The sequence below is a fragment of the Sesamum indicum genome, linkage group LG10 (genome assembly GCF_026168435.1).
Source record: "Sesamum indicum cultivar Baizhima isolate 11 linkage group LG10, ASM2616843v1, whole genome shotgun sequence".
In the NCBI taxonomy this organism is placed as follows: Eukaryota; Viridiplantae; Streptophyta; class Magnoliopsida; order Lamiales; family Pedaliaceae; genus Sesamum; species Sesamum indicum.
This window is the reverse complement of record NC_142666.1, coordinates 16,039,771-16,049,734: the sequence shown is the minus strand read 5'-3', so window position 1 is coordinate 16,049,734 and position 9,964 is coordinate 16,039,771. Positions and strand designations below refer to the sequence as shown.

The 9,964-nt window shown below is 33.4% G+C and overlaps 1 protein-coding gene across 1 annotated transcript; it reads left to right on the top strand.

Annotated features, from left to right (window-relative positions):
• The first annotated feature begins 419 nt into the window (after positions 1-419).
• Positions 420-7,929, top strand: LOC105171967 (Eukaryotic translation initiation factor eIF2A family protein). The gene is made up of 13 exons (XM_011093265.3): positions 420-603; positions 1,420-1,829; positions 1,895-2,081; positions 2,608-2,842; positions 2,942-3,010; positions 3,570-3,671; positions 3,744-3,784; positions 5,273-5,406; positions 6,147-6,210; positions 6,289-6,385; positions 6,476-6,594; positions 7,474-7,496; positions 7,574-7,929. The coding sequence occupies exons 2-13, from the start codon at positions 1,438-1,440 to the stop codon at positions 7,659-7,661; spliced, it is 1,551 nt and encodes a 516-aa protein (XP_011091567.1). The 5' UTR covers positions 420-603; positions 1,420-1,437; the 3' UTR covers positions 7,662-7,929.
• The last annotated feature ends 2,035 nt before the right edge of the window (positions 7,930-9,964 follow it).

Sequence of the window (9,964 nt, the reverse complement as noted above, 5' to 3'; positions counted from 1 at the left end):
TAAATTTTGTTTAAAATAAAATATTTATAAAAATTTATTATTTAATAAAATATATAGGATAATAAGTTAATATTCAATTTATTAAAAATAAAAGAAATAAAAATTAAAAATAAAGAATAACTATTGAAGTTTAATGAGGGAGTACGAAATTAAATGGGTGGGTGCAAATTAATAAATTAATTAAATATTAAAATTGATATATCAAAATAATTGAGACATTAATCGCCCATCTTCAATTATATATATAGTATAGATAAGACTGATTGATAATTTAATGTATAATTACTTTAAACTGTTAATTTCAAAGTTCAAAATTTTTACTTAATGTAATATTTTAGAATTAATTATTATAAGATTTAATTAGATGAAAAATAATCTTTTATATTAAGTTGAAATTAAAACTCCAAGGGGTAAAGTGACATTTGATATATGAAATTGGAGAATTCTAATACTTACGTTGTTCGTCATATAAACCCTAATTATAATCGGGTAGGATTTTGAACTTCGGGTCATCAATTTGGCACCGGCATCTTCACCACCCAGAGATTTCAGCTCGCCGAAGGCAATTCCCCGCCAATTTCTTGCTAGCCTTATTTTTTTCAGGTGAATTCTATGGTTGTACGCATACTGATGTATGTATTAATCTAATGTAGTTCATGTGAACGGTTAAATTGATGTTCTTAAAAATCAATGGAAAATCTGCTAAGCATTTGAGAATTCAGATGCTTTGGATTTCAAATCCAGTTTAAGGATACAAGAAAGATTTTTGGTGAAATTTTTGTGCTGGCTGATGAAATATGGTTTGTATGGAGTATGTTCTGTTTCTAGTAAAAATGGCGCATTCTTGTATTTTAGTTGTTTCGGGTTAGAAAAGTCCAATCCTTTAGTGATTTTCCCTGTCTAGTAAAAATGGCGCATTCTTGTATTTTAATTGTTTCGGGTTAGAAAAGTCCAATCCTTTAGTGATTTTCCCTGTCTGAAGCTGTGTTCGAAAAGTTCATTGTGGTTTTGACAATACAGTTTCTTACTATGATGGGCTAGGATGTATAGACAGATATGGAGCTAAAAATGTGATCAAGATTTTTGTTGGGTTTTTGCTTCTTTGATGTCTTTTTGTTCATCTGGATCATATAGGTTATATTGGTGACTGAACCGTGTGCAGCAAATGATTTGCTTGCTCTCAGTATTTGGTCAGTTGAATGTTTAAATCAGAATTAGATTTCCTGACTTTTTAGCCCCACATCAGAAAATAATTAAGATGAAAATTTAAGTTGTGCTAATATTTTCTATGAGAAAGAACTGTACTCCTGTTACTTATAAAATAGTATGCCGTGTACCAAACATTGGATCGTATTGTGTATTTTTCTTTTGAATTTTGAGGGCTTCACTTATGAATTGTTAATCCTTTCAATTTCACAGAATCTTTACCGCCTTCTAATGGCAGTCGCAGAGCCGCCACCCTTGGACATTTTAGTGAGAGATCCAGAGGGATTTACTATCTGGAGTGGGCCTCCATTCAGCAGTGGCGAACCCAGTGTGAAATTGAATAAAGTACCATGTACGAGTACAAAGTTCAGTGAGGATGGGTCAAAACTCATGGTCATCAGATCTGACTCTGTTATTAGCATCTATGATTCCAAGAACTTGGTAGAGATAAGGTCCTTACAAGTACCAAACCTTCTTGCTGCTAGCATATCTCCCTGTGGGACTTATGTTCAGACCTTTCAGAAGTCTACATCTCCACAGGATAAGAATGTGGTTGTGTGGAAGACAGAAACTGGTGACTCTGTTTATCAAGTATTCCAGAAGAACATGACAAAAACAACATGGTATGTGGTAGGATTTTGATTCTACAGTGCTGAAATATTCGTTTAACTAATTTTCCTATTCTCAGGCCCTCAGTCCGATTTAGCTCTGATGAAGCTGTAGCATGCCGTTTAGCAACAAATGAAGCACAATTCTTTGACCCTGGAGACTTCTCAAAAGGGATTACTCATAGGCTTAGAGTGCCCGGAATAGCTGCATTTGACCTATCTAGAAACCCTGGATCTCATGTGGCGGCATTTGTTCCAGAATCAAAGGTTTTCATTATACACTTTTGAAGCGATGATTGAGTTAGGAAGTTGGTAGCACAATCCCACCGTTTATCTTCTAATATACTTCTTCCATGAGTTCATGATTAGCGTCAGCATCAAGAATATTTGAATGTTTGAGTATCCATTTTTCTTTTTGTGTTCTGTTCTTTGAACTCTAACGAATGATGGAATCATGAATTACCTTGAGGTGCAATTTAACACAAAGTTTCAACAAAAACGAATATGAAATCTGAGATATTGTAGATTTTAAGTGAGATGGATAAATGTAGTGACTCTATTATTTGTGAGGAGGTTATCTGGATCTTAAGAGCTTTGAGGTTTATCAAAATTATTGCAAGATTCTGAAACCATTGAATGTTGATTTTGTGCAAAATTGTTTTAAGTCTGTATGTGTGATGGATTTCACCTTTCTGATTTTAAGTAGCAGCCTTCTTGACATGATTCACTGTTCTATGCTATTTTACATAAGAAGACATAAGTATACTTCTTTATCTCAATATATTCTCTATAGGGGATGCCAGGCAATGTTCAAATATTTGCGTGCAGAAAGGAGTTGCAGAATCAACCTGTTGCCCGAAAAAGTTTCTTTAGGTGTTCATCAGTGCAGCTGAGCTGGAACAGTGGTTCCACGGGTCTCTTGGTTGTTGTTCAGTCAGATGTTGATAAGACAAATCAAAGTTACTATGGAGAGTCAAAGTTAAACTATTTGACTACTGATGGAACTTATGAAGGATTAGTGCCACTTCGTATGTGTTATCTTCTTTTTGTTTTTCCTCAGCTGACTCAACATGGTACATTTTGCTTTAGTACTAGTTAGCCCCAGATAATCTTGAATACTTTGGCAGGTAAGGAAGGGCCTGTGCATGACGTTCAATGGTCTTCCTCTGGTAAAGAATTTGCTGTTGTTTATGGATGTATCCTTGTTTTCTTCTGTACCTAAATCATGCTTGATTTCTCCCATAGATGTAGTGTGAACATATGAAAATGCAAACCTCTTAGTTTTAGTAGAACAAAAAGGTTTGGATATCAATCACTCATATATTTGTTTGTTACTGAAGGAGATTACAGTCAATTATATAGTGTTTTGTTTCCCATTTCTCTTTTCCTTCTTCTTTTTGAGTTAAAATTTATTACCTGTCTTATTTCAAAGGCTTGAGGTATATAACAAAAGAAGGTGAAGATACTTTATGGAGCTGGAAAAGCTTTTGGTAACAAGCCACTGAAAGTTTCATCTTTCTAAGAATTATGGGGTGGTAGTAACTGTTTGTTGTATCCATCAAGGCATGCCAAGTATAAAAGAAACTTGGTGCTTCACCTCAGGATTGTTCTTAAGTAATAACAGAAAAGAAGAAACGTATGAGGTTCTCTATTCTATAGATTTCTAGTTAACTCCCTACATATATTTAACCATGTATACCTCTATATTGTTATTCTTGTTTTCTATGATTGTTTCTGTTCCTTGACCAAGTTCAGTTATGCCTGCAATGGCGACGATATTTGACAAAAAGTGCAATCCTTTACTGGAGCTTGGGTCTGGCCCATACAATACCATTAGATGGAATCCAAAAGGAAAGTGTATCCTTATATAGAAAAGAATGTTGTGCTCTCAGTTGCTTATTTCTTTCTGCCCTTAACACTGCTGTACAGTTATATGTTTGGCAGGCTTTGGGAACTTGCCTGGTGACATGGTATTCTTTCAAATGATATTTTCATACATTTTCTGATAATAATGGTTGTTTGTTTGAAATGCATGCTCAAATCTTGTCCTGGGGTAAATCATGCTCAGATAGTTTCTGCCTTAGGTCAACATTTTTCTCCCTCCTTTTTCATTTTCAATTTCTTAATTTTACCGTTAGCTAAAATGCTTAGTTTTTTTTGTTTATTGCCACTAGAGTTCCAAGATATGTTGAATAAAAATACTCAAAAGGCATATTGCAGTTATGGAAGGGTAAGTAGTCATGGCAGGGGGGAATTGAAATAGAACTTGGGCAATTGCATTGAAAAGATCATAATTTACAATTTGGTAAGATGTTACTATGTAGCAGATTCGAAAATTTATAATGACATTCATTTGGAAAATGCACTATATATTAGGTTTCGCAATTAAAAATGTTGCATGAAGTCCAATGTACATAGGGTTGCGACTCTGATATTAATGTATGCAATTGCTTTCGAAGTAGGAACTTGTAACTCAGTTCAATTTGGGGCAATTATCCTGGAGAATGTAATGTAAGACACTGAAAGAACTTTTCTGTAGATGTCATCTCTTTTCCAAGATTCTCCGTTACTGCTTTGTTTGGGAGTTAAATGCTCAAAGAAACCATAAGATTGTGAGTAAATGTGCAGGGCAGTGCCTTGTCGTGATCTGTCTGGGCTATGACCTGTTTAGTCCACAGAAGTCATGGAATCTATGTGCACTTACACTCCAGTTACCAGCAGTATGGTTGCTGTGTTGAATTGAGTCAATCTGGAATTTCAAATAAGAGTTCCGTTCTCGCACTGCTCTTGTCTGCAATTCTAAGGGTCTCTTTGGTTCTGCTTCTGGTTCCTATTGTGTCTTTGGTACTAGGGATCTTATTCTAGACAGGAAGAGATTTCTTGGGTTATGAAAACAAATTAACACCAGAGTTACAGAAAAAGATGGTTAATGGTAAAAAGTAAATAAAAATAAAAAAAAAATATATACCCGACCTAGCAGAACCACCAGCTGTGCCTGAGTTTAGATGGGCCAGACTCTTCTTTGTTAGAGCTGCTCTATGACCGCATATTACAAATATGATTCTTTATTTACCATATTTTCTAGTGATATGAAAAATAATCACTGCAGGGAACTAGGTTTTAAAGGCACTTGTCTCTGTATGAGTCCCTTAGTGGGCTCGGAAAAGTTCAAAGTAGGATCTATTCTGCCCCACGAATATAGTTAATAAAGAGCTGTTTTTGCCATAATCATTTATGGTTTGGATAGGTAAATCTGCAAAGCTGCTCCATCATCTCCATAATCTAGAATTAATGTCCTCAATTGCACCTTTTGTCCCACTCTGTAATTTTCATCCCGTTGTTATCAACCTAGACATGCCATGAGTCTGGATATGCAAGCTTATTGCCATGCTGGAATTATCCTTCCTTCCTTCAACATTGTTAGGCCTCAATGACATCTATTACCTTTTCCTGTTCAGGCATTCTGGGACTATTTGGAAAAGAAGAAATTGGGAGCTACAAAAGCTGAATTATCAGTGACAAGTGAATGGTCCCCAGATGGGCGGTATTTTATGACTGCCACAACAGCTCCAAGACTGCAGGTTGACAATGGGTATGCAGTCTTCTTTGCCTCCCATGAATAACTTGATCATATATGACTGAATGAAAGTCTCTTTCACAGCTTTAGTTTGCTTGACACATCTAAACTCGTACTCTCAGTAAGAGAAGAGTTTATCTTGCTCTTGCTGAAAAGTTCATAAACTATTGCTGGTTCATGCAACAGCTCATTTTGCAAGTTTGGCGATAACTTCTGCCTGACTGGGTTTATTGGATCTTGAATTTAGTTAGTTACCTCCGGAAGTGGACTAAGTGTAAACATGTAGCATTTTCTTGTCATATCATTATCCCCTTTAATCATTCATAATAAAAAGAAATATGTGTTCCATAGCATGGGGTGCTGACTCAAAATTGACTTGAGCATGATGATGCTGAAAACTGAAGACTGACATATTGCTTTGGGGTATTAATACATGCAGCATAACAACTTTTGTTGGGTATCTTCTTTATATAGTGAAATTACAAAATATTCTTCTTTATGTAAGGCGTATAAGATAGTATTGTAATAGTTCAGATAGTAGTCTATCTGAATCATATTATTGCACTTGCTGTGCTACCCACTGAATAAAGTCAACTGGTGAAGCAAGTGTGCTTGTTACCACATGATATTTTATTTTATTTAAAAGTTCTGGTAAGTGATTTTGTGATCACTCGGCATTTGAGTTTTTATAATCAACCAGTAACTCATGTGAGCTGGTCTCTGGACTGATGATTTGCAATTTTCTTGTTTCGAAGGATCAAAATCTTTCATCATAATGGCTCGTTGTATTTCAAGAGGATGTTTGACAAGTTGTTCCAGGTTAATACCTTTCAGTTTGTGTTTTGTTCGTGGGATTAATTTGGTTTAGCTAGCTGACTTCACCTCTTGAGCCAACAGGTGGACTGGAAACCAGAGTCACCTGATAAGTTTGGCGATATTACAGAACTTTCGAAATCTGTTGACTCCTTGAAATTGGAAGAAACAACAAGACAAGGTGTGTCATTTTACTTGCACTTTTCACCAAACACAATTTGATTTTGAATTTTTGAACTTAAGGAAATTTGAAATGGAACTGATGTCCCAGGCCAAGGATCCAAAACTACTCAGGCTTCCTCAAAAACTGCTAGTTCCAACCCTTCAGTACAAAAACCTGCTGCATATCGTCCGCCTCATGCTAAAGCAGCAGCTGCAGTTCAGGCAGAGGTAGTCTATTCAAATCAATTAAACCTGAACACAGTTACTTTAGTATCCAAATTAGATTACTGTTATGCAACTGAACTGCAGTATGAAATCTTTTTATGGTTTTAATTGTTGTACGAAATTTACCTATTCATAACCTACCTGCCTCTTTTTGCTTCTGGTGAGTTAGTTAGCCTCTTACTGTCCTGTTCTTGATCATCTTGAGTCTAATAGAAATGATTAATGGTTAGGTTTTCGAAGTGTACAGAGTTTGCTAGACTGATTGGTAATTAAAGATGAACAGATATTCAAAACACAAGGTCTCAGCCAATGAGTCTCCAGGAATGGTCTTTCCCCTCAACTATTTGGCTGCTAATTACGGAATGACTATTTCAAACCTACATTTATTTTATATGGTCCAAAAAGATATGCATTATGGGCTTTGTCAAATGGGAAGTACCAAAATTCTTAACAAAATTCGGTTAAATTTGATTTGTCATTGCGTCAATTGGAAGTCATTCAAGTGAAAAATGTGTTTCGATAGAAAAGATAGATGCAGGATGATAAGTGTTAATGATATATGTGATCGTAGTTGTTTTGTCTCCTGGAATCATGTTCTGTTGGTGTCCATCGGACAATGGAGATTTGGTTCTGATATCATGGATAATTCATATAATTTAGGCCTAGTCTTTAATAGTACTCAAGGGCTCTGCTTCTTGTTACTCTGTGACAGAAAGTTAGGACTCTTAAGCTACCTACGATGTTTTTGGTTGCACAATTATGCATAAGACCAATTCAGAGGCCAAATTCATAAATTATACAGTCACAACACTATTATGCCTTTTCAGTTTAATTTTTTCTCTCTTCAATCAAATACTGATTGTTAAGTTTTCTTCTGTGCAGCTATTCGGAGTAAGCCCTTCCGGGTAAGTCTACTTATTCGTTTTACTCCCACCCTAAGTCCTTCGGTTTGTACAGACTCTAATTTATACATTAATTTCAGAGAAATGAGCAAGAACGCACTTAAAAACAAGAAGAAAAGAGAGAAACAAAGGGAGAAGAAGGCCGCGGAAGCTGCCGGTGGATCTTGATTGTGCGCGTGCATGTGCCAAACTGTCCGATGAGCCATTTTCAATGGTATAAGTTTCAAAGCATTCATGTGTGTCCTGGTGGTGCTACTGCAATGCTATTTCAAGAGAGGTGGTCTAATATTGTTTTCACTGAATTGAGATGCATTCTTACTCTCTTCCTGACATTTTTGTTTCTGGTTCTGTCTTAGGACATGGACTGATACATACTATATATTGACTGATTAAGGAAATTATGAAGAGAACTTAATGAAATTTGCCAGTTACTTGAGTTGTTTAAAGCCTTCAGTAAGAACTGGGCCTTATGTGCTTATTATATATGTTTGTTATGGTAATAATCTATGATGCGGAAAATATGTATAACAAACATATATATAACAATTCTTCTTACAATAAAGGCCAACTTGCTCCAGTTGTTTTGTATATATATATATAGAGAGAGAGAGAGAGTATATACAGGTCAGGAGAGAGCGATGTAATTATTCTTAATTCTTATCGTTATTAATTTCAACAAGTATTGGTGTCTCGACATACTTAATTGCTTCCCTGAAGACATCAATTAAGTTAAACCAGTCGAACCCACTTAAATTTTATGTCGATATATATATATGGTAGTTGAGAGAAATATAGATGTCGTCCAACAACATTTATTAATATATCGTAACTCTTGCATTAAAATTTCTCATTCAACATATTTCATATCAAATCATATCCATATAATAAACTTTTTGTTAAACTAGAAATATACAATAATAATTTGATCTAAGTATATAATATAAAATATAGGATAAATAGTATAAAATCCTCCTGTGTTTGAAAATTTTAGTTATAAATTCTCTAATATTAAAAAAATAGGCAAAATTGTCTTGTATTTTTTGATTAATTGCGTTAATTTTTACCTACTTAACTATTATACCCTTCTTAATTTCAAGTGATTTAAAAATGTATTTTTTATTTATATTATATATGTAATTATATATATATATATATCATGCATATAATCTAATATATATTATATACACCGGCGGCAACATCACTGTTGCATAAGGGTGCGGGAGCGACCTCACTGTCTCCTCCTGATTTGGGCGACCGCCATCTCCCAAATTTAGGGCGACATTGCCCTCACGATGGTTGTCGCCCACTTCTCTGGGCAACCGTTGTCGCCAAGCTAGGGAGAAGGGGAAGTGGCGAGAGGAAGAATGGGAGGGAGACAGAGGCGGAGGAGAGTGGGGGAAGAAGACGAGCAATGGTCTTTGTTCTTTATTTCTTTACTTATTGATGTATTTTATTGTTAGTATATTTTTTTATTTATATAAATTATATATTTAAAATAAAATGGAAGCATTCTTTGAAGAACTATATCTTTAAATTTTTTAGAAATTTAACTAAAAAGATGTACATTTTTTAAATTTAAAATAATAAAAATATATTAAAATTTTATTTTAGATACATATAATGGTCATTTAATTTGAATATTATTTATATTAAATAATATAATTTTAAAAAATTGATATAATTTTTTGGTACTTTGAGTTAATTAATATATTTTATGAATTATTTCAATAAAATAATAATTTAATTTAGTCAATATAATTTATAATTTATTATAATATATTTATACAAATATTTATTCAAAAAGTGAATGTTAGTATATTAATTTTTGTATTGTGATTTTTCAATTTAAAATTCTTAACTTTTAAAAATTTTATATACTTGTTAGGCATTTTGATATTTAATTAATATATTCTATTAATAAATATAATTTTGTAATATATTTAAATTAATTAATAATATAAAATTTATAAAAATATATTTATATCAAAGAAAGGGTGTAAGAGTAACACACACTTAAAAAAACCTCAATAAAGGCAAAGAACGAAGCTCAGTCACACAATATCAGCGTATCAAACATTGTTTATTACTTTGTCATAATATATAATACAGGAAAATCTTTATAAATTAATAAATTCTCTAAATAATAAAATCTTCTGGTCCCGACATGGCCCTTTGTAAAAATTCATCAAATTCGATAAGATAATAAAATAATAATTTTTTGAAAAATCCCTTAAATATTAGGTCCCATTAAAACTCTAAATTAATAATTTATAGATATTACAATTATAAATATTAAATATGAAGTCTGGAATGCTCTACGCATTTAATCATTCATAGATAATTTTGCCATGCCTTTTAGATGAGAAGACATGGTTGGGTGTTATGAATTATTTTATTTTCATATTGAAATTTATAGAATATATGTTTCATTCATCATGCATGAATATATTTAATTGGTTATAATAGTTATT

Coding starts and splice junctions, on each gene's coding strand:
- LOC105171967 (XM_011093265.3), top strand. CDS start 1,438: ATGGCAGTCGCAGAGCCGCCACCCTTGGACATTTTAGTGAGAGATCCA. Junction 5,407..6,146: donor AGACTGCAGGTTGACAATGG/GTATGCAGTCTT, acceptor CTTGTTTCGAAG/GATCAAAATCTTTCATCATA. Junction 7,497..7,573: donor TTCGGAGTAAGCCCTTCCGG/GTAAGTCTACTT, acceptor CATTAATTTCAG/AGAAATGAGCAAGAACGCAC.